The sequence below is a fragment of the Harmonia axyridis genome, chromosome 1, assembly GCF_914767665.1.
Source record: "Harmonia axyridis chromosome 1, icHarAxyr1.1, whole genome shotgun sequence".
In the NCBI taxonomy this organism is placed as follows: domain Eukaryota; kingdom Metazoa; phylum Arthropoda; class Insecta; order Coleoptera; family Coccinellidae; genus Harmonia; species Harmonia axyridis.
Window position 1 is genome coordinate 21,256,726 of NC_059501.1, and position 25,570 is coordinate 21,282,295.

Sequence of the window (25,570 nt, forward strand, 5' to 3'; positions counted from 1 at the left end):
ATGCTAATCTACCAATCAACATGACAAGATGCAGTTTAACAATATCATATTATGAAATCTAATGTTTTGTTCATTGAATTTGAAATGAGGACATTAATGTCGTGAAGTAAACAGCCTTTGTGATGCGCTCCTTCATTTGTGCCCAAGTTGTGCTCTTTGAGACCACACCACTGTATATAGGTATATCCAATGGTGCAATCGGCGCATGAATGACCGAGCGCTAGAAAGCATAATCTCAGTGCTGTTTTCATCTTTTTTTTCTGTATTCGGCTTGAGTTTTTCAATCGTTCTGACGACGATCACAACAAAATTCTTCGCACGAAGTTTGAAATCAGATTTGAATATTGGTTATTCATTTTTCAAGGTTCTTCTAGAATTTTCTTTAGTTCTGCTTATACAGGGTTTTTCAATGAGAGGTTCCATTTTGAATAACCCACTATCTAGGTAGCTTCAACTTTTGAAGCATGTAACCTTTTGATATTTCTTCTTCTTCTTCTTCTTCTTGCTTACATGAGCTGGTAGTTCATATAGGTAGGCGTCTGCCTGTTAATAATTAATCAGCCTCTTCCGAAGTAGACGTCCAGCATTCTTTCCAACGTTTCGATGGTCTTCCCTGGGTTCTCTTCCCCGTGGGTTTGTTCTGCCTTGCTCCTTTCACCAGTCTGTTGTCCGACATTCTCTCTATGTGCTTATTCCAGTATTTTCTCCTCTGCCTCACAAACTTTCCCACGTCTTCAATCCCGCTTCGTTCCCTTAGTTCCTCATTTCTCACCTTGTCCAGTGAAGTCTTTCCATGTATTCTCCTTATTATCCTCATCTCTGTCGTACTCATCATCTGTGTTGTCCTTGCCGTATCTGGTCTTGCCTCCGCAGCATAAGTAATGATGGGTCGGATGGCTGTCTTATATATTCTAACTTTGCTGTTTATGTTGAGATATTTATTGCGCCATACAATATCCTGAAGACAACCTGATATCCTCGACGCTTTCATTGTCTGATTTCTTACTTCCCGCTTTAGATCTCGGTCGCTAGTGATGTCTGCTCCTAAGTATGTGAACTCTCTCACCTGTTCCACCATCTTTCCATCAATCTCCAGTTTACATCTTATGGGTTCTTTAGATGTTACCATACACTTTGTTTTAGTTGTGTTTATGAGCATATTCAATGATTTGGCTTCCTGGTTGAAAGCGTGAAGTATTCTCTGTAGATCGTCTTTTGAGTCAGAAATCAATACGGCGTCATCGGCGTAGGAGACAACATGAAAATACATATTCCCCATCTTGTATCCCGCTGTTCTTGGCAGTTTTTCTGTTATTTTGTCCATAATCAAGTTAAATATGAGAGGGCTTAGTGAGTCACCTTGTCTTACACCTTTATTCATCTTTATATCACTGGATAGAAGTCCACCTGTTCTGATGTTCGTTGTGCAGTTTTGGTTTATGTCAAGGATAATTTCAATTAGTAAGGGATTAACTCCTTTCTCCCTTTTGATATTTGAGGAGTGAACACTACGTTATTACAAAAAATGGAACAATACATGCTTCAACAACAGTCCCTCTGGTCCTCTTCCTTGCAATACCGCCGATCCTTGGACCTATCCGTCGCCTCCTAGGAATTTTCTGACTATCTTTGCAGAATATAAATAAATAGCTTTTTGCATTATATTACATATACAGGGTGGCCACTTTTTCAATGGGATTGTATTGTTAACTTTTAAACCATAAGAATTAGAAGGTCGGTCAAATGGAGAAAAAGTTGCATGCATAGAAGCATTATCAAGCAGTTCAAACAAATCGAGATTATCAGGGCCGGTTATTGAGATATCATAAAAAAGTAAATTCTGTCATTTTGATTTTTCTTTTTTTTACTTCATTTCAAATATTATCAAAAAATGTTACAGGAATTTTTTATTCGACAGTAAATTGTTCTCAATTTGACGTGATCAGATTTCGTATCCAACGTTTCGTGCTCTCTGGGCCACCCTCAACCTCATTTTTTTCAATACGGACCTGTATATTTTATGACACTTTTCGAAATAACTTTTAACGCTGAATTCAACGATATAGCATACAATGTCATTCAAAGTTGATTTTCAGGTAATTTTGACACTTATCCAAATTTCTTTGGGTCTGATCTGAAGTGAATGCAATTTATCAAAAACTGCTGTTAATAAAATAGTCAAGAGACGCGAATACAATGATTTTAAATTTGAATACCAAGCCTCCAAAACTTATATCGTAATGATATCAAAATAAAGTTCGATTCTGGAACAAATGACAAATCCAACAATAGTGATTTCTCGCGGGAAGATTGAGAATGTATTGGAAGGTATTCAAGAAGACGAAATAAGCAAATGTATAAGAAGTATGGGTTCCAGAACCGTTAAGTGCATTTTACAAAATGGTGGACATTTCGAACACTTACTTCATTCATTTTCATTTACTTTCGAATAATCATTCGATTTTTCTTTCATTAAATGATAATTCGTTTAATTATTATGAATTGAAATATGTGAATAATTATTACTTGTTTCTTGATTTGATTCTGATATGTTCCATTCAGTTCAAGATGAGTAAGTTGATTTTCTCATCGAAATGTATTGCTTGTTGTCAATTAAACTAAAGATACCGAAATGTAATACAGATCCGACCCAAAGAAATTAGGATAAGGGTCAAAATCACCTAAAACCAACTTTGAATGACATTGTATGATATATCGTTGAATTCAGCGTTAAAAGTTATTTCGAACCGTGTCATAAAATATACAGGTCCGTATTGAAAAAAATGAGGTTGAGGGTGCCCCAGAGAGCACGAAACGTTGGATACGAAATCTGATTACGTCAAATTGAGAACAATTTACTGTCGAATAAAAAATTCCTGTAACATTTTTTGATAATATTTGAAATAAAGTGGGAAAAAAAGAAAAAACAAAATGACAGAATTTACTTTTTTATGATATCTCAATAACCGGCCCTGATAATCTCGATTTGTTTGAACTGCTTGATAATGCTTCTATGCATGCAACTTTTTCTCCATTTGACCGACCTTCTAACTCTAATGGTTTAAAAGTTACCAATACAATCCCATTGAAAAAGTGGCCACCCTGTATACTCACTAAGTCCTATTTCTCTTGAGATTTTTAGGCACTATTCCAGTTGTTAAGATGATAATTCGAATAGTTCTCGTTGATATCATTCCCCACTGGCGCTTCAACTAGAGGTCCTTATATTTTGATATTTTTGTCGGCCTCTGTTATTGTTATTTGGTGTTGCTACGTCGATGAGTATTGCTGTCTTCTTTTCTGATGTTTATCGACTGTCTGTTGTGAGAAACTGTTTTATAAGTCAAAACCGTACGATCCCAGTACAGTTTATAGCGTTCTTGTAGTATGGCACTTTTCCGAATGAATTAGTTCTAATGTGGTTGACAATTCTTGGTGGAGTATCTTCCTACTGCATCGTGTTTCTCTTTATACTCATTTTTTGCAAATATTTGATATCCACTCGTGATATGTTGGGTTGTCGAATTCGTTGGACACCCATTTCGGCATCGATCGTCAGTAATAGTTCGATCCTTCATGATATCCTTGCAATAATTAATTTCTCTGTGAAATCACTTGATCTAGGATGGTTAAAAAAACCTTGGCCAAAAGTTCGACAATAGTTGATATGTCGTCCATGTAGCGGCTTCTCTCTCTCCATCGTTGCAGTTTTTCTTGCATTGTTTGGTGGTTGTATGGAAATTGCTCCTTGTGCAATTGTAAAGGTGTTGATTCGTCTGCCTCACACAATGTTTGGTAAACCTCTGACATACTTGCTTTGTCTTCGTATGTATGTTCGCAAGCATTCTATTTGCCCATGAGCCCAAGTTTCTTGATGTCTAGCAGACCTCTGTCTCCTTTATTCCTCGGCAGTGTCGTCCTCTCAATGCTACTTTTCGAATAGTGCTTGTGTGCTTTTGATATCAAAGATTTCATTTTGCATTACAGGTTTTCTAAATCTGTTATACTCCATTGAATTATACCGAAAGAGTATGTTAGGATTGAACATGCATATGTTTTGATGGCTCTAGTCATGTTCTTGCTGTTGAAGTTTCTTTTTGAAACTTTATTAGATCTCCTTATGATCACAGTTGTAAAGTTTTCATTTTTTGATGGTTGATTCGTCGGTTTTGTTTCATTCCTAAGTATTTTTAGAGATCGTCCGATTATTTACATGCTTTTCTTTTATTTATTGTCCACTAAAAAGAGCGATTGGTTCATCTTGAATTCTTCCTCGCACTACGACACTTGTCCATTCCGAATGTCATCTTTCGAAAAATTCTCTACTAGTTTATCCATAATTTGCAAGTGGTTTTTGTTGCCTGTTAGTTTCAAATCATCCATGTATAGCAAATGATTGAGCGTAATAGTTTTACTATTGCCTTTGATATTGAAACATTTTTCAGGTCATTCAGTTGTTTTGAAAGGGTGTTCAGCGCCAAGCAGAAGCATAAAGGTCTCAATAATTCTGGAAATTGGAAACTGCTTAATAGTTATGTTCGCCGTAGAGTGTTCGATATTTATTATTCAGTTGCACACTTCAGAAAAGTTATTGTAATTGGATCAATCTAGTATATTTCCAGAATTTTTGTCAGCTAGCCATGTGGAATTGAGTCGAAAGCTCTCTTATAGTCAAAATATGTCATAAAGAGATTTCTGTGCTGCAAATATTTCAATTATTATGGATTATACCAATAACGAGTTAATTCGAAAAGCACTCAGAATTATGCTGGTGGTCATATTCGATACAAATGAAATGTAAATATGTAAATAAGTGCATAGGTACACGAAGAACAATGCCTGTTAAGTAACTTGGGTGTCAGTAGTTATATTCATCCAACAACCTGCGATTAATGAGCATACTTAAGGATGTAAATTTCAGTGTAAATACCTACCAACTTACGTATGTCGTGACGTGTAGAAGCCGCTCTTCTCTTTATTTCCGAAATCTGTAATTATTTTTGAATCAACATCACACCTGCGAACTGATGGCATTTTCTACCACCGACCATGGGTTTTTAGTGGGAATACATGATAATCAAAAGATAATAAGCAATGATTATAATTTTTAAGTCGAAACTGCATCTGAATTGGATCGATTTGTAAAATGGAATGAGGGCGTTTGATCAATTTCAGGCTGTGGTAATTGTGTGTGTTACAATTGAGGTCGTTACTTTTTTGTTTTGGTCAATTGTTTTCGCGACAATTCTGGATTTTTTGTTTTAGTATATTATTTTCTTTCTCCGCACTTAGGAGTTGAAGAGAAACGAAATTTCACCTTTCACTGATATTGATTGTTTCTGAGCAGTTCTTGAAACCAAAGGAAATATTCAATGCTTTTATTCCATGAAATTTGAAACTCCTCATTGAGAGAACAAATTTAAATGTAGAAATAGATAATAAATGCGATAAATATAAAATAGAGGATTTTATGCGGATACAACACTAACGTTCAGAAGAAAATGACCTGTCATTAAAAAAAAAAAACGACCAAATTGGACAAGTAATTTCGACGAAAATGTATCTTGAATTTTTGCCTAATTTTAAGTGATCTCAATGAATATAAAATGAATAATTCTTTTAATATTTTACTACTAAGGGACTCCTAGAATGACTGAAATTTCATCAATTTTTCTGTAGTAATAGTTTTTGTGTACTTACAACTGGCCAAGAAATCAGATATTAGGCCAATTGAAAAGTCCCCGGTCTGAAGCACAGATGGCGGTGCTAGTATTAAATCCATATGATTTTTAGTTAGTATCAACCTTCAAACGATACGTGTCAAAATTTGACAGCAGTTCGACCATTAGTTTGTGAGATATTTTGTTGTGAGTGTAGCTACTTTTATTATTTGAAAGAAGATGGAAAAAACAAATTTCGTGTGCTGATGAAATATTGCTTTTTGAGGGGAAAAAATATAGTTGAAGCAAAACCTTGGCTTGATGAAGAGTTTCCGGGATCTGCACCAGGAAAACCAACCATCATTGATTGGTACGCTAAGCTCAAAAGTGATGAAATGAGCACCGAAGACGGCGAACGCCATGGACGCCCAAAAGAGGCTGCCACTGACGAAAAAATCAAAAAAGGCCACAAAATAATTTTGAATGACCTTAAAGTGAAGTTGATCGAGATAGGAGACATTGTGAAGATATCATCTGAACGTGTACATCATATCATCCACGAATATTTGTACATGAGAAAGCTGTGTGCAAAATGGGTGCCGCGCGAGGTCACAATCGATCAAAAGCAACAACGTGTTAATGATTCTGAGCAGTGTTTAAAGCTGTTCAAGTGCAATAAACCAGAATTGTTGCGTCGATATGTGACAATGGATAAAACATGGCTCCATGATTTAACTCCGGAGTCCAATCGACAGTCAGCTGAGTGGACTGCACACGATGAACCGAATCCAAAGCGAGGGAAAACACAACAGTCAGCTGGCAAGATTATGGCATCAGTATTCTGGGCTGAGCAAGGTATAATATTCATTGATTACCTCTAAAAGGGCCAGACCATCAACAGCGATTATTATATAGCGTTGTTGGATCGTTTAAAGGATGAAATCGTTAAAAAAACGGCCTTATTTGAAGAAGAAAAGGTGCTGTTTCATCAAGACAATGCGCCGTGTCAAAAATCAATGAAAACAATGGCAAAATTGCATGAACTGGGCTTAGAATTGCTTCTGCATCCACCGTATTATTCAGATCTGGCCCCCAGCGACTTTTCCTGTTCTCAGACTTCAAAAGAATGCTCGCTGGAAAGAAATTTAGCGCCGATGAAGAAGTAATCGCCAAAACTGAGGCCTGAAGCGAAAGACAAATCGTACTACAAAAATTATATCGAAAAGTTGGTAGATCGTTATAATTGCAGTATCGCTCTCGAAGTCAACTCCGTTGAAAAATAAAACCGAATTTTGCCAAAAAAATGTGTTTTGCTATGGTAGACCGGGGACTTTTCAATTGGCCTGTTATAGTCAAAAAGCCAAGTGTCGAATTCTCTAGGGTATTACTAGATGGAGGCGATGTTTTGGCTCGATTGGAAAGACGAAAGATGAAATTGATTCTTAACGATTCCTTTTTTTGATTTTTGCGTTTTATCGAAAAAAGATTAAGTACGAAAATTGACAATTTGGAAAAAACTGAAAAAATTGTCATATTTTTTGTAATATAAAATGAATATATTCTTAAACTGCTTGTATTTCAATTAACTGACATGATGTTTTCAAAATCGAACATGGGTACACCTGTGCAAACCATTCTCACGAAATGTAGTCCCGCAAAGAATTCCTACACTGATTCATTGCCTCTGTCAGTGCAACCATGACCATTGCAACAAACAATGCTTTCCTATTATCGAGTATCCAACAAAAAACTGATTTGAATAAACAATCGAAACGGTAGTCATTTTATTGCTTAAAAACATCCACCACTTAACCTATGACTTGATTCGAAATGGCTCTATTCAATGCATCTTAGAAGATGTGTAGGAGAAAACTCATTGCGAAGATCGGATTTTTAAGCATTCTGTAACACGAATCCGTGAAGGTTTTATGGGGTCTTAACAATTATATTTCCGTTCACCGACTGGAATCCATGAAGATAAAGTCGTAAAGATAATTACTAGTGTATTAAACATTGCTCAACAGACTTATTTAATTTGCAATAACTCCTTGGAATTGCATGCTTTTCGATCCATTACCTCAGACGGAATTGTCACTTGTATAATATGGTAGGAATTCGGGTGTTTAATTTTTTGTTGTAAAATCAAATCTGAGCTTACATTCTTTGGCTACCGGTATGCAGTTTTTTGCATTCGAATCTACCGGAGGTTGAGGAAACTTTTCAGATGAAAAATTCACGCTTGTTAAATGCATTTCAGGTCATCCTCCACAACCTTGACTTCGGTTTGTGTTTCCACTTATTCTCATTTAATATTCACTGAATCGGGGTCGTCGCAGTCCTGTTAGCCTTCCGAGAGCTGCGACCAAATTGATCTTTTGCTCTCAACCCTACCTATTCATATAAACCCAGGGAGGTCGTCGATAGTATAAACGAAACTGATGACATCCTTAGGAGCCTTGGCTATTACTTCTTGAGTATCCAGAACTGACTTTCCCATATGATTGGTTCTTAGGCCAGACAGCCCCGGACATTTGCACACTATGTGTTTGGCTGTTTCTACCTCCTTCTCACATAACCTGCGGATCTCATCTGCTGATTCACCCATGCGGTACAAAAGGTATTTGCACTGACAGTGTTCTGTCAGCAGTCCCACCAATACCTGAAACTCAGCTCGTGGTAGCTTCAAGAGCTTTCTGCTATAGATCAGTGAAAGCACCACAAATTTCTTTGCCTGAGCAAGACCCGGAGTGTTCCTCCAGAGGGTTTTTCTATTATCACACTCTCATTGTTGGACTGCTGTTAAAGATCTTTATTCAAGTAAACAGTGTGAATTACAAATAGTGCAAGTGTATATAGGACACAATTCGATGGTACATGTAAGTATATATCACAAGGTAACAAAGGAATGTCGGCAGTGAACAATGGTATAAGAGAAAATCAAAAATTGTCTCTGATGACGCTCAACCGTTCACTCTCACACACTTAGAGCGGAAAAGGCCATAATCCCGAACACGAACACATGCAACACGCACAAAAGATCAATTACGCTCTGTGGATCTTGCCAGAGGTAGCAAAAGATAAAATGCTAATCCCACGCTCTGCGACTGACATCTTTGTGGATGGACCATCCTCCTCGTAGAGTTGTCATCACGAGGTCCCTTCTAATTGGCGTGGTGTCTATTGAGAGGGCTTGTAGAAGGGCACTGCTTTCTCGGCATCAGAACCTCCTTGCTCCGATGATGAAAGGTAGAACTCGGATGCTTCTGCCAGGATTCCTTGCCGCCACCACCTCCAACAGCTCTGGCTGATCATATGTCGCTCTCTTCAGATCATATGTTTCAGAGAGCGACCTAGGGGCCTCCCATGACACCCCCACGTCTGCAACTATCACCTCCGCGCCTTTGGTGCAGACCATATCGGGCTTGTTGAGCCTGCCTCTGGTGTCTCTGATGTGAGGCTCCTCGACAACCTCCCATCCCTTCTTTCGAGCTGCATCGACGATCCTCTTAACTACAAAATATATATTTATATTGGTATTTTCCAAACCCACAGAAGGGCCCAGGACCAACACATGTTAACATTGATGCCCTTTTTGCAAGTTCATCGGCTTTTTCGTTTCCTTCAATACCACAATGCCCCGGTACCCATAGTAGAGTTACTTTATTCCATCTGGTCAGTTGCTTTATGGTATAACGGCACTACCATGTCAGTAGATACCCCTGGCTTTATGATTCCAGGGATCTCAGCGTGGCCTGGCTGTCCATACTGATGTGAATAAGCGCCCCTATCAGGCTGCACAATTGGGTGCAAGTATAGACTGCTAGAACCTCGGTTTTTATGTGTGTATCCGCATACTCTTGTGAGAGTATTTACTTCTAAAATTCTTAGGCTATTTTAATAAAATGTGATGTGGGTATTCTCTTTTGCCATGAACGTTTGCATGCCAAGCTTTTCCGAAAAAAATGTAAGGGTTGACAATGTGTTCTCTTAGTCTCATATTGATGAAAAATGTTCGGAGTAGATTCGGTGTTCTCACATCCTTGAACCAACATGTTGAAGTTCGCTATACTGGTTTAGGACTATTGAACTTAGGCGACCAATTTGGACTGAGCCTACGTTTCGTCTATATGTTTAGACTTTATCAAGGCTTCGGAGAAAACAAACCGAAAAGGTATAAGTTGAAGTTACACATATGTATAAATAGAAGGAAACAGAATAGAAGTTTAAAATATTTGCTTACCAAGTTCAGTTAGTCCAATATGGATAAATTTATCTGAGTACAGAGAATATTAGAACTCTACACTTTGTTAACTGCATAAAAACTGAGACAGAATGGCATAAATACTAAAAATGTTATATAACATTGCAATCACCGTCGGAACAAACTGTTAAATGAGTAATTTTTAGATTTTCATACAGATGTAATATGTTATCATATGACAGAAGCCATAAACTTTTACTTTGTTTCATTATTGCTGTCGCAAAAATGCTTTGTCTGCAAAATTGTGTCCAATTTGGAGTGAATTTTTACAATTCCAAGGCATTGTTGGAGCTTGTATCGTTTCATTTTTAATGATGGCGTAGTTTTTATTTGTTACATGTCAAAATATGTCAGATTCAAAAATGGAAGGTGCCTGATAGCTTGCTATTCAAATTGAAATCTCTAATTGAAAAACCCTTCATGTCTTCTATGAACACTTCCTTTTTCCTAGAATTTCTCAGAACAGCTACCTACAGCTACTGTGTAATTAGTAATTTTTTTTTGATGAGGTGAAAAAGAATGGTTTGAATTATTCAACTACTTACTACAGCTAAAAATGTTTTTTATCATTCATTATTAGAATCTGATGAATACTTATCAGGAATCACATTTCAAAATTCACCTAGTATCTCGCAATATTTTATGGTCAATCCTCTTTGATTGCTAAAAAGGCAGAAATATTTCATTTTTTCGTTTACGAATGAGAACGACCATGCTATTTAAAGAGTTGATAATAGGATGGACATTGTTCATAAATATTAATACAAGCTAACTACATGTCAATTGCAGAAATTGCATGATGTTTGCTGATAGATATCAAAGGACTGTCTACCCGAACCATGTTTCTTACATGCTTAAAATTCCAGTATAATAGTATAACATGAAGTAAATTTGAATCGACTGTCGTTCAAAAATTATAATTGGCTACGAAAAGAAGACTTATTATAATATTTTCTTCCATTCCACCGTTAAATTGAATATTTGAGATATGAGTCAGATTGGAATTACATATTATACTCGATATTATACGTTATGTATGGAAGATAACAGTTACAGATTCGTATGATTTATTTCAATTGATCAATCAGATGCGAGTAGATACAGAAATGAGGAAACTCGTTGGAATTAATCAAAATATTGCCTGGAACGATATTACCATGTAAAATCAAATTCTCGTCCGCTTGACAAGTTTTCAGAGCGTGTCCATTTTCAGCTCATTCATGGATTCCCCAAGGAATGTTAGTTCTGACAAAATCTGCAAAACTTTACTTTGAGCATATAAAAAAGTGCCAATTTTCCACGTTTATTCGAAAACAGTGTCTTATGAATTATTCATGAAAAAATATTGTTTTAAAAGATGACATGATAAATTACCGTGTACCTTATCACTTCTATATTGTTAAAAAATATTAAAAACATTGCAAATATTACACAATGGTTTATTATTTTCTCCAACTCATATTCAAATCTTCAAAAAAAATATATAATTAAAAAATAATCATTTTGGATGAATTTCATAATTCATCTGCAATATTGACGCTTTCGAATATTCATATCTAGTAGGTATATTGATAACTGGAATGATATAAATTAATTTATTCTGCTATAAATGAGTAGTTGTCAAACTCTCCTCAAATCTGATGAATACATAGTATATTCGCATAATTTTGAAAATGGTCCGACAAATATGTATTCAATTTTTCACTATCGTGAAAAAATCAATAAAATTGAGTTTATTATGCTTATCTTATTCCAATTCTCTCAGAGGGCGTCTTCAAATTATTGTTGTATACCTACACTACATATTTTTTATATGAGGTGCACAATGCAAGATTTTGCATCTGAAAATTTGCATTTATCTAAAAAGTGGGACAAACTTCAGAGGGTGGTTGTGCATGAAAAAATAATTACTGTTTGCTACAAAACGAACGAATTGGATCGTAATCTGAGAAAACGGAATGTATATACAGAAGAGCTATAACAACATTTTTACATTAGCTAATGAAAAAAAAATAAAGGTACATAGTATATACTCGGATTAAAAAAATTTATACCTGTTATTGGAATCTGAACGGCACTAAAAACTTGAGAGCCATACTTTCCATTCTCAATTTGAACGAGGTGAATTATTTACAAACTACAGTCTAGAGTTATCTACCAATAACATGAAAATTAGTTCAAACCATTCGATATTATGCGGCAATTATTGAAAAGGGAAGATTTTAGCAGGTGCAAGGTGCAAGATTTTCTCTCACGCAAACTAAATTTCTGATTATTAGGAAGACCTCCTGTTGTTTTCCGAAAGGTGTTCGACAGAATAATTTCTCCTATTACGAATATAGGTATTCTGTTGATAGCTACACGCGAGTAACTCAGCAGGGTGAAGAGAGAAATTGGGGTAGGTCATAGCCTTTCTGTAGCCCCAAAGCGGATTTTAGCAGATTCATCCAAAAATTGAGCCATGTGAAATTCCAGTTTGATGTTTTGCAAAAATTAGGTTGAATGTGGTATAACTATAGTTGGCAGATAGTAAAAATCGGTGGCACGCCGCACTAAACCAAAAGTGAACGTAAATTCAATGAGGTAGTTCATTGGATTGATGAATCGAAAGATTAATACAATGAAAAGTCATTACTCATACTGATGAATTTTTTTGTCATTGAACCAATGAAATTATTCGATCGGTTATACTTATTATCAATAATATATTACAATTCACTCTACATCAATTTCAGATTCGGATTATATTAATTAATAGGGACTCATAATATCAATGATCAAGAGGTATACATTAAGGAATGAAACTGGATTATATTTATGAAAAATTACATTGTTTATTACAATGAACAAATATTTTTCAGTGCGAACCTCAGTTTGAATATGAAACATTTAAGCATGCATTATATCAAAAGAAAACGCAAAATATGTGTGATTCAAACTAACATTTAATGGATTCGGTCCTTACTTGGCGGAAATTCATTATAAATAAAATAAAACGAAGTAATTTCCACTATGTTATTTAATTGTTAGCAACAATTGTTTCGCCACACTGTGGCTTCATCAGGCTACATTTCTGAACTGATAAGAGTACAAAGGTTTTCGGAATCTTATATAGGAACAAAATTGACACAAAAATATTCGAAAGGGTATAAATTACAAAGTTATATTGGACCATTTACAGCCTGGGATTTCCAAACTATCGGAAGAAATTCAATAAAGGGGATGAGTTTACATCCGTTTGTTCGTTCAACAGAATATTTTGGGTATTATACCTGTTTATTTCCAGGGATTCTAAGAGTGTTAGTCTTAAGCTCTTGTTTTCTAAATGAAGAATTTTAAAGTTATTATTGAAGGTATGGTCCCATTCTTTTAAGTGATTCGCGTAGGTTGAAAACGAACTATCAGATGTATAACTCTTTTGGTGTTCCTTTATCCTTTTATTGAACGATCTTCCTGTTTGTCCAATATAAACCATAGGGCAATCATTACAGGTTAACTTGTAGACACCGGATTTAGTTTCTTTATCTGTTTTGTCTTTATTGTTTTTAATGAACATCTCTAAGTTGTTACTTGTTTTGTAGGATATTGTGTAATTGAATTTTGTTTTCAAGTATTTAGCAATCTTTTCAGAAATATTATTAACATAAGTTAACGAAAAAAATTTAGTATCAATTTATTGGTTTAGATATGTAGACGATATTATATGTTGCTTCAAAGGTACAAATAGACAACTTTCTTTGTTCACAGAATTTATCAATAACATTCACCCAAGTATCAAATTCACTTCTGAAATTGAACATAACAATTCTCTCAACTTTCTTGATTTAACAATTACCAGAAATAATAACTATCATAGTTTCAGTATTTTTAGAAAACCTACACATACTGATACTACCATCCATGCTACTTCTAACCACCCGTTAAACCAAAAAATGGCTGCATACAATTGTATGATCCATAGATTAATCAATATACCTATGAATCATGCTAATTTTTGTAAAGAATTAAATTTAATTAAACAAATAGCTGTGAATAACTGTTACAGTCCACATGTTATTGATCAAATTTTGAGGAATAAACAAAGAAAGCAAGCTTTGAGTCTAACATACCCTAAGGTAAATTATGGTATTGATACTAAATTTTTTTCGTTAACTTATGTTAATAATATTTCTGAAAAGATTGCTGAATACTTGAAAACAAAATTCAATTACACAATATCCTACAAAACAAGTAACAACTTAGAGATGTTCATTAAAAACAATAAAGACAAAACAGATAAAGAAACTAAATCCGGTGTCTACAAGTTAACCTGTAATGATTGCCCTATGGTTTATATTGGACAAACAGGAAGATCGTTCAATAAAAGGATAAAGGAACACCAAAAGAGTTATACATCTGATAGTTCGTTTTCAACCTACGCGAATCACTTAAAAGAATGGGACCATACCTTCAATAATAACTTTAAAATTCTTCATTTAGAAAACAAGAGCTTAAGACTAACACTCTTAGAATCCCTGGAAATAAACAGGTATAATACCCAAAATATTCTGTTGAACGAACAAACGGATGTAAACTCATCCCCTTTATTGAATTTCTTCCGATAGTTTGGAAATCCCAGGCTGTAAATGGTCCAATATAACTTTGTAATTTATACCCTTTCGAATATTTTTGTGTCAATTTTGTTCCTATATAAGATTCCGAAAACCTTTGTACTCTTATCAGTTCAGAAATGTAGCCTGATGAAGCCACAGTGTGGCGAAACAATTGTTGCTAACAATTAAATAACATAGTGGAAATTACTTCGTTTTATTTTATTTAAACTAACATTTATTTACTTAGAAGGTTTCAAAAAAAGATTCAAATTAGTTTTAATTCTGTGGGAGATCCGATAATGAAATTGCAATACAGATTTAAATAAAATGTTGTCAATCTGCTAATAATTATTATATTGATCATCATCATGTTGTATATTCTAATAGACCTAAATTCACAAAAAAAAAATTTTTGAAAGGGGGACCATGCAATCTTTTCAGTTTAAATAATTGGAAAAGTTAGGGATTGATTTTTTTTTATTTCAAGCTTTTGCAATGGCTATACACTTTAGAGATTATTTACATGTCATACTAACTGGAAGAGGAGGTGTTCAACGGTTATTAAAACATTCTTTATTCCTACACTATCTTAACCTCAGAGATCTAAACTCTAAGCGAATTTTGAAGAGAAAATATTGTTTTTTCATCGGAATGTTTAATTTGTTCATTTTTTTTTCCTTTCAAAAAAAATTTCTCCGTTCAGGACTGTTTCTGAAATTTGTAATTTATTTCCATGCTGTATTCTAAATTTGTTTTTTTTTCTGTTTTATAGGAATTTTGATATTTCTTGTGATTGGTTAACCTTAACAGAGTCCGGTTTACTGGAACCTGTAAAAATTAGTTTATTGTGTAATTTTTTTTTAATATCCAAGAGAAAATTTTTATGATTCACTCGCTGATTTGTCGAGAAACTCGTATGGACAAACCCTATCGCAACCGATTTATTATTATTATTATTAGAGGAATATATTTTGGAAATATTTTTCTTCTTCGTCCAAAATTCTGAGCGAATGAATTATTGAAAAAGATATTTTTTTTCACTCCATTACAATGCAATTTTTTTGTAGGTCAGGCAGGAGTCAATCAGTTAGGTGGAGTATTCGTCAACGGAAGGCCATTACCTGATTGTGTTAGGAGAAGAATTGTAGAACTTGCTTTATTGGGGGTACGACCCTGTGATATTTCCAGACAGTTACTAGTCTCCCATGGTTGTGTGTCAAAAATTCTGACTAGATTTTATGAAACTGGATCGATAAGACCTGGATCAATTGGAGGATCTAAAACAAAGGTAATTTTTATAACTCTGGAATATGTACATAAAGAATGATTACATGATAGATAAAGAAACAATAATCAAAAATTAATTCCTTATATGGTTTATATCATTCGAATCTCCTTCGTTCTTCGGTAGATTGAGGTAACAGTTTTGCGATTTAAAATTATACAACAGAGTATGTGATAAATACTTTGAAAACATTCACGATATTGCCTTTGGATGCATTGGAAAAATTATGTTTGGTTTGTTGAAAAGTAATAACAACAACTATAACTTAAAAAATAAAAAAATAAATAAATTTAGGGTAGCGTACCTATTTTGAGTCGATAACTTCATGATTCTACATATGTAGCTACTTCCTATAAGTAAGAGTCCTTTAGTTCCATTTGAAATTCCAAAATTACAGGATTTATGAAACGACGAATTGATATGAATCCATGTCTATCCCAAATGATCCCGAACTCTATATTCAACCTATCATTGAGGGGAAAAATTTTGTATAGGATATCCTGTATAATAAGGTAAAATTTGAAATTTTTCCTTTCAAATATTTTTTTCAAAGATTCCAAAGGTTCATGAAAAAACAATTCAAGCAAGGTACTCAGGTTATGAGAATTTGTTCAGAGTTTCATATGTTTAAAACCGTTTTCGAGATATTTCGATTTTTCATAATTTGAAGGGTCTTCGGAAAACTCTAAGAAATTTCTTCGGTTCGAGGATTTTTGTGTTTAACACCGGACAGAATATAATTTGGATAGATTTGTCATCAGTGGTCCTAACCTTACCGTTGAAAAAATTATCATCAAATGACCATTTGATGAATTTCTTATTTTTGAGAATTTTCCCGAATAAACGTAGCCAAAGTACATTTAACAAAGTGAACAAAGGGTAATCAACCAGGCATCCCAAATGTGTTGTAAGTGTAGACACGATAAAAATAGAGAATACTCAACACGTTTGTTTAGTGACATGTTTGTACGATATATCTCGATCTTGATAAATCACCCAACACCTGAAATTATGTCATTTATATGACATTAGGCGGAAAGTTCAAAATTATAATTGCATGAAAATATAGAGAGCCTTTAATATGAATTTTTTCATCATTGAAACCTGTGAAATAACTTGAACCTTTAACATGGTGGGTATTGAACTATTCTACCTCTATGCATATACCTAAATATATCTGTAAAAAGCTATTTCAATCGATGAATAAGAAAAAATTCTTTATTCAGTGAACATTGAAGGAAATTTTATAGATATTGCAGATAGAAAGAAACTCCTGAAAAGTATTTGGCTAAACAAATCTTGCAATGCAAGTTCAACAGTTGAAAGGTCGAAAATATTATATTATTGCAATCCTTCACAAATCTTGTAATTTAATTGTCAAGTTGTCATTTCCACTGAAAACAATAATAATTATACACTTGTTATGCATTATTCATTTTTAAACGGGATGTAATTTCATTCGATTGCAATCTAATATTTAATATTAGTGTCATTGTTCGTATATTTTTAGTTTGGGGGTTATTAATCTTATGAACTGAGAACCTACTTTGCTGAATTGTTTAAGATACTTTCGAAAAAAAGTTGATTACATTCTCAGATATTTATTTTGGGTGTTTTGTTATTCTTCAAAGACAAGTTATTCTCTGAAATGTTCATTTATAAATAATGCAATATCTAGTCTAATAGATAACAAGTTAGGTATCTGAGATACTTTTCGATATTTAAGACAACCTTCGCTACTTTTTTTATTGCAAGATAAATTTCCTTTTGGAAAGTATCTGATATACTATTTCCTTTCTGCCAAAATGTAACTAAGATATTATTCATGAATTTTTTAAATTACCATAAAGTGACAGGTATTTTTTTATCGATTTGCCTGTGTCCTGATTTCAAAATAGGCATTTCGAATGATAGAAATTTTTAAGCAAATAATTTAAACTCCAACTTTGTTTCTTTTCATTATAGATATTTCTACTTCAACTTACACCTCTTTGTTTGTTCTGTCAGCATCCTTGATGTTGCCCAAATATAAAGACGAAACGTTGGTTTAATCCGAATCAAGATAACATACAATATTTACAAATCGTGATGCTTTAAATATCATGTTGTTTCAGCAAGTGGCAACTCCAACTGTGGTGAAGAAAATTCTCAGATTCAAACAGGAAAACCCAGGGATGTTCGCTTGGGAAATCAGAGAACAGCTTATTACCCAACGAGTTTGTGAACCGCACAATATACCATCAGTGAGTTCGGTAAATCGTATATTGCGAAACAGTGGAGTTTGGCCAGACCCAACAGATACTATGTTACCTTCGTCAAGAACTGTATATACAGGTAAAGAACAATCATGAATATCAATTTAATATCTATTATATTTCATATATTTATCAACATTAAAAAACGTCAACTTGTAGCAATAAGGGTAATGTGACGTTTACCCAATGGGTGAATTGCTATGAACCCCAGGCCTGAGCAGTAAAAACACATTTTTTTCGTGAGAATTCACCTTTAGGAGTAATACAGGTAGTCCAATGCTCCTCTAGCTTTTTAATACCTTTTCGGTAGGAAGATTCGTCTTTGCTTTCGAAATAGGCTTCAACTTCGACAATCACTTCTTCATTAGAGCCAAATTTCATTCCCTGGAGCACTCTTTTAAGTAATCACTGGAAGCCAGATCTGATGAATACTTAAGCTAGGGGGTCAAGCAGTTGGAACTGCAATTCGTTCAATTTGAACATGGTTTTCATCAATTTGTGACAAGAAGCATTGTCTTGGTGAAAGAGATTTTTTTCAATTTGTCGAAGTTTCCTGAAATCTGTACTAAATCGATCCAATTACGTTAATATTTACTGTTGATGGTTTTACCTTTGTCAATGGACAATATATCATGCACATCCCAAAATACGGATGCTACTACCTTGTCAGCTAATATTTGAGCTTTTGATACCTTCCAACCGCTTTTCTTGAATGCTTTCTACAGAGTTGACGCTCTTTTCAACTCAGAAGTGTAGTTATGAAGTCATGTTTTATCCACTGTCAGATATAGTTGCAAAAAATCTTGTTTATTCCGCTTAAACAGCTACAAACAGGGTTGGACTGCTTTTGATCAGCGGTGAGCAAGCGCGGAACCCATTTTGACAAAGCTTTTTCATGGAAATTCCCTGCCAATCTCACCAAACACACAGCAAAACCTTCCTGGTCGTAAATCTTAGCTTGACTACCCTTTCCACCGGCTCGCTACATTTCGACCACGACCGTTTTCACTTGATGTTGTCGTAAATTATCGACTTCCCATCACCATTCACCAACCGCTTCAAAAATGAGTCGATTTTGTTGCGATTCAGCAGCGATTCACAAATGGAAATTTGGTCCATGAGGTTTTTTTGTATTAGCTTGTGTGGTACCCATACATCAAGCTTCTTCAGACCAGCCTTATGTAAATGGTTCCAAAAGGTTTTTTGTGCAATCTTTAGCTCTTGGGTAGTCGAAATAGTACTTACATGACGGTTGGGGTCGACAATGTTCATGATTTTATCGACATTTTCGATAATTGGCCAGTGCGTGGTGCTTCTTTATAATCGAAATTATCGGAAAATTGTTACAGTATCAGGACCATAAACACTATTTATATGTTCAGCCACCCGGCTTGCATTTTCGCCTCATCGATGAAAAACTGTTGAATATAGCATATTTTCCTTTCGCTAGTGTCTTTGACACGCGCTCAAAGTGAACTGAGTCAGTTAATCATAAAACTGTCATTAAAGTTTTTGTAGTACGAAATCTTATCTTTCTAACGCCATCTAGTGGAACCCTATCGGACTTATACAACTACAGATAACTAAAGCAATATATTGGAAAAATAATGGATTTCTTTTGACTACATCTATTAAAATGTGATTTGATTCGTTATGTTGTATTTGGGGAATTTCTTAATTCAGAAAGAATTGAAAATATAAGACTCAATTCGATTTTGAGTTTCGATTGAAAGGTATTTACAAACTCTTTCATTTTCCAGAACCAACCATAAAGAGGGATATCTTCTCCAAAGCTCCAATAAACCTACCTTACCTACTACACGAGCAGTATGCCTCCAACAACAGGCTAGCCACCCTTCAACAACAACTACACGTCGCGACAGGTTCTGTGGAACCCACAGGAACCAACTGGACAAACCTGGTGATTCCTTGTCAGGATCAAAGCGATACCCCAAACCAAGTGCACAATAAACCATCGCAAACATCGGAAAAAACAATGGAAACCAAAAAGAAAAATCCTTACTCTATAGAGGAATTGCTCAAGAAACCAAATAAAACCGTCAAACCTTCTAGTCCATTCTTCAGTTATTGTATGGATTTTCAACAGCCTTACGGCGTACTAGTAAGCAATGAAGAAAGGAAGGTATCAAGTACCGAGTCCAGTGAACATGATGCCGATAGTGACTTTGACATAAAAGTTGATGTGAATGATTGAGTTTTCGTTATTTCATAATATTTATTGTAAATTATTAATTAGCTGTGAGGACTTGTGAAGTAGAAAGATAGTAGGAAGTATTCTTGCTTAGTCAGTAATATTTAATTTGTAAATAAAAACAATAATTTCGATATTTTGTGGAGTTGTTTTAATAATTGATGATTTTTTTTTTGTTGAATCCTAACTCTCAGATTATTATCATGTTATCCGTGTTTTGAAATACACAAATGCTTCAAGAATATAACATCGAAATGAAAATCATTCTTATTTGGGCATTTGAGAAAAATACAAATAAAATCTTAGCAGATGACTCTGTTGCACTGTCTCGAATAATTTTTTAGATGTGCAGGTTTCAAATTTTGCTTAGCATTATTTTCATCACACAAGATTTCAATTAACACTTGCACCTTTAAAGGTAAACTGTTAATTACTTACGAAACAAAACCAATCATGAATAATTATCTGAATATAAGAATGAAAGTTTTCTTCATTGCATCCTGTAATGTGCATAAATATCCATACTATAATATTACTTCAAGAAAGATATGATGTATCAAGGACTTATAGAAAATCATAGGGAAAAAAATATTTTTATTTGTGTTTTATGGCTCCACTCTGAAATTGGATATTCTCCTTTAGTAACGATTTACCTTCAAAGGTGCGCAATATCCGTTCCAATTACCATTTTCTTCGACAGAGGATTTCAAAGTGATTTCATAAAAAGGACATACGAGTTAAGAGGGATCACCACCACGTGGCTGCTCAGTTACAAAGCGCAGATATTTCTTTTTACAAATATGACAGATTTTCATGGGGTTTTCACATAATTTCCCCAAAAAACAATCTTCATTGTATAAAGTGAATATTTTTAATTTACGAATGAAAAAAAAATTGTTAACCTTTCGTTTTTCGCAAAAAAATTGATGATATGTACAATTTACAAAACAATTATATATTTTTGAAACATTCATGAAAAAAAATTTCTTCATTTCGAAAGAGGTAAACTATAATTTTGTGGAAAAAATCGACCATCGACAGTGCCGCCCTCTACGTGTTTGCTTCGGAAAGAGAAAAAGATAAGGTGAATGTGCAACTTCCCACACCGTACAAAGTTCAAAGTTTGGTCATCGCAGGAGGGCCAGAGGGGAAATGAATGGATACCAAAGTTTGAAGATTACGCGGAAAACTACATGGTGGTAATCCGTAATCCCTCTTAAACATACAAACACTATGTTTAATCTAGTCCATTCTGTTGTTATATTGAAAATATTAGGCTTTTTTTCGATATTCTCCTTGAACTTTTTGTGGTAATGGTGGCAAGATCAACATTTCACATTAAGTTGGCAATTGATATTATAGTACATCTACACCCAAATTTGCAATCGGTCGAATCTGTTAGGTATCACTAAAATATTAGTTTTTGATATCCTGCTCAAATTTTCTATGATGGAATCTGTTGTCACTGAGATACTGCGTCTTTTTTCTTGAATATTCTTCTTCAATTTTCCTTGGCTCTGTTTTTGCGATCAACAGAATAATTTGAAACATCCTTCAAATTGTTATCCTACATAAAAATGCGCAATTTCTTCTGAATCGAATCTTTAATTATGAGATTATCAGACAAACATGATCTCGGAAGGCTTTTCGGTCGAATTTTGCTCATTAATAAATTCAAGCGCCACATTCGGGATCAGAATCTACCATGAAAATTTCGAAGTCCTAGATTTTTCTTTTCGAGATTTACCGTGTTTACGAATCCGAATACTTATTCGTCATCAGTAATTGGAACCTGATAGTGTGTGGCAATTCTTGGCAGAAAATTCGAAAAATACAGACATGTCTGTATGAGACCTCAAAACATTGTGATTTCTGCATAAGGAGTGCATCCACCATTTTGTAAACATTAAGTTTTTCACAACCTTTCCATAATCATGAAGATAACAATTAGATGCTAATTCAAGAATAATTGAAGTTTAATTCATATTCTTGATAACATTTACGAATGATTAGGAATTTTATCAATACAAAATAATATGTTAAATGGTTATCAATTTATTGAGGTAAGTTTCTCCTCCTTGAAGTGTATCTATCAGCAACATATCATACACGGAAGATCGATATATTGTTTCATTTGTTGACAACAGTCTTCAACTGAAGTTTTTAGTAATTTGGCGGTAATTAATTGGTGAAAAAACTACAGTTGAGATTTTTATAACTCAAAATGGAAAGAGGATTAAAAAATGCACAAGATACCAGACATTAATCACTGTATGACAGTTATTGTACGGATGTTATACCCATATTTTGTATAGATTTGAAGTTGCTGAAGAGGTCAACAGTGTCATTCCGAAACACCGTTGTTTGCCCAGAAAATTTGAATTTTTTTCAAATAATAAGGAACTTCTCGTCACCTGAGATAGGATTACATTCTACATTTTTCTTTTTAAACTGAGTTTATTGAGTTTTCTCGCTTAATGAATTTCCAGTGTAATATTCAAGCCACCCTGATATTAATTCGATTCAGGAGATTTATTTTTTCAAAATTCTCATATAATGAACACGACAAGAATAATAAACATCCCAATAAAGCTCATCTGATTTTTAAAATATATTCGAATGTTCAATGTCTCCTATTCACAGAATGATTACAATTTGGATTTCTTCAACAACTATAATTAGAAAAACTAGTTTAATAGCAGTATTTCTTTGAGGTACATTTCCGGCGTGACCGGAAGCGTATCTGAAAGAAATACTGAATCCTAATATTGACAATCTCTGTTGTTTCGATTTGTGGATATGAAGATATGAAGAGAGATTAGGTTTCGTTATGATGCTTACTATTCTAAAACAATTGAGAATCAGCCTACGTTTGCTAATAAACCATTGAGTCTGCGTCCGGAAATATCCAATGGTGTCAAAACTTGGGTTTTTTTTATGCGGTTGGTATTATGGTAACATTTCGGGCCAAATGAAAACCAGCTCAAAATTTCGGAAACAGAAGAAGTTGATGGGTCATCTTGATGTATTTCATTCTTTTGAGGGTCTATCCTCATTCCTATTCTGTTCTATCCTAACTTTTTCAAACAGGCGTTACAAATTCAACCATTCTCGATTAATCACGTTGAATAGTCATAGATTTGAGGTAATTCAAGGTGAAGAGGAGAAATGTTGTGAAGGCTATGATTTCTCTCTTCATGCGGACCAGCATTATCGTGTTGTGAAGTTTTATGAGTCACGAAAGTATAGAACCGCGAGTTTCATCGTGTAACATTTGCTTGCTGACTGAAACTTGTAGTGAGTTACTTTCATGACATTCACAGTGTGGCATTGGTATACCTAGGATACATCTTTGTCGAATTGTGGATCACGTCACCTTCCAATTTTTCACATATAGCAGGCACCTCTGAAAGTTACTGAGTACTGTTAAGAGAGTTTATAAATAAGAGGCTACCTTGCACCACGATTCTAGGATCCATTGTGCCCCCATCATAGCTGTTCAAAGTATATTTTTGCGTTGGCTTGCAATGACCTGTAACTAGATGACGAGTAGTATCTTCCTCCGTCACACAGAATCTTCTCTCGTTAGTTCTGATAAGTATTTGGCGAGTCTTTCTCGAGCCAAATAACGTAGGTGTGCCCTCTCTCTAGGGATTGCATTGTTTAGACCCGAAATCGCTGGTGGACTCTCTAGTTGGGCTATACAGCTCTGCCAAAGACTCCTTCTCACACATTGTTGAGAGGTGACTCTGCTGCAACGCGGCGACCCTCATAAACCCGCCGGGGCCGAACTAACGAGTGGCGCGATACCCATAACGCCACCTCTCAGGCAGACAGAGTGACTACAACTCTTTTCTCATCAGGTATTTCCTAAGGGGCAGTGCCCTGTAGGGAAGCCAGTATAGAGATATAGCACGTTCTTATTGAGGTTCAGATAATATTTTGGTCTCATGGAGCATTCCGCCAGAAATTCTCCGGAAAACTCTTTTTTATAGAATAGGGAACCTGAAGAACTTACATTCTATAAGCATTGCAATTTTTTCAAAATAGTCCCGATTTGAAACTAGAATGCAGTTCAAATCCTATACTCTCGACAGATCTAACGACCTGGCAGCCTCAAAAATTGAAATTATTTATGTGGAAATTCAATTATTGTTCATGTCAAGACAACTAACCAATAATAGCTACTTAGGTTGTCCTTTTATAACTTAGTTTATTTAACAGAAGAGGCCGAAGAGGGTTTCATGTTGGTTTGAGTACTACTAGTTTCTACTATTTATGTTCTTGTGGAATAATATGTCCATTAAAAAATAATTCTATTCTGGGATGAGAACAAAGATATTCCGAAACAATTCCATTACTGATTCAACGTGATTAATAATAATTATTTTGTCAACAAGCTTTATTACCAATTCATTGTTTCGAATATCCAAATTATTTATAAAAAACAACATATCTTCTTGTCGATTAGCAGTAGAATAAGCGGCATATGTAGCCTCTGCATCAACCTCCAATTGACCTTCAAGTTCATGGCTAAGGCTATTAATAAATATTTGTTAAACTGCCATAATTTGAGAGAAGAATCAACCTGAAGTTCTCACTTCATAATCATATTATTCAACATGAAATAATCAATATCAGACCCGAGGAGAATTATTGATTTTTACACGAACAAGTGGATAACTTAACCTAACGACACAGTCGAAAGAACATAGTTATTCTACATGGATACTCCGAAGAATGTGGGAATATTCATCAGTTTTTTTTGTTTAGACCCAATCACGCGATATTTTCGGTTTTTGTGTGTGGAGGTTAACGTGAAATGCAATTTCATTTGTGTGTGAAACTCTAGAGGAGGTTGTTACTTTGCACTGCGGGGGTATTCAAGGTGAGTAGAAACTGAAAGATAGTAAAGCTACTGGTAGGTTGCAATATTGAGAATATATTAATTCCACCAAACCTAGAAACCTACTGTGTACAACATAACGATAGGTAATATGTTTTATAATACATCGTGACTTCCGAAGAGGTGTTCACGGAAACATTTTTTGTTAGATCTTAGGTGACTCACAGGATCTCTGCAATTATAAATTAGTATAGTATCGTATAAATTGAGTCTCGTGAACTTATTTGACCAGATTTCTGAAAATTTTCGAATTGGAAGAATTTCCTCAGGACATTCGATGACGTTTGGTTTCTCGTCCAGAAAGGAACATAAGTTTCGTTGAAATCAGAAGTACATTATTCTCTGCAGATTTTTTTCGTATACCTAATTGTCTAAAACTTTGGACTACCGACTACATAA

General features: G+C 34.6%; 2 protein-coding genes across 5 annotated transcripts in view; both read left to right on the forward strand.

The window, feature by feature from the left end:
• LOC123682331 (paired box protein Pax-3-A) overlaps positions 1–20,392 on the forward strand; it is a 47,432-nt gene extending 27,040 nt beyond the window's left edge. The window contains exons 3-5 of the mRNA XM_045620900.1: positions 15,581–15,801; positions 17,913–18,132; positions 19,814–20,392. Of these exons, the coding sequence (XP_045476856.1) occupies positions 15,581–15,801; positions 17,913–18,132; positions 19,814–20,268 (896 nt within the window). The 3' untranslated portion in view covers positions 20,269–20,392. The remainder of the gene's footprint in view (positions 1–15,580; positions 15,802–17,912; positions 18,133–19,813) is intronic.
• A 4,352-nt stretch (positions 20,393–24,744) lies between these two features.
• The window catches only part of LOC123671200 (silent chromatin protein ESC1-like), a 34,524-nt gene continuing 33,698 nt past the window's right edge, over positions 24,745–25,570 (forward strand). For 2 of the 4 annotated variants that reach the window (XM_045604921.1, XM_045604922.1), the window contains exon 1: positions 24,804–25,153. The gene's annotated coding sequence lies outside the window, so the exon portion shown is untranslated. Of the gene's footprint in view, positions 25,154–25,570 lie in introns of all 4 variants that reach the window. The other 2 variants (XM_045604924.1, XM_045604923.1) reach the window with 2 other exon arrangements.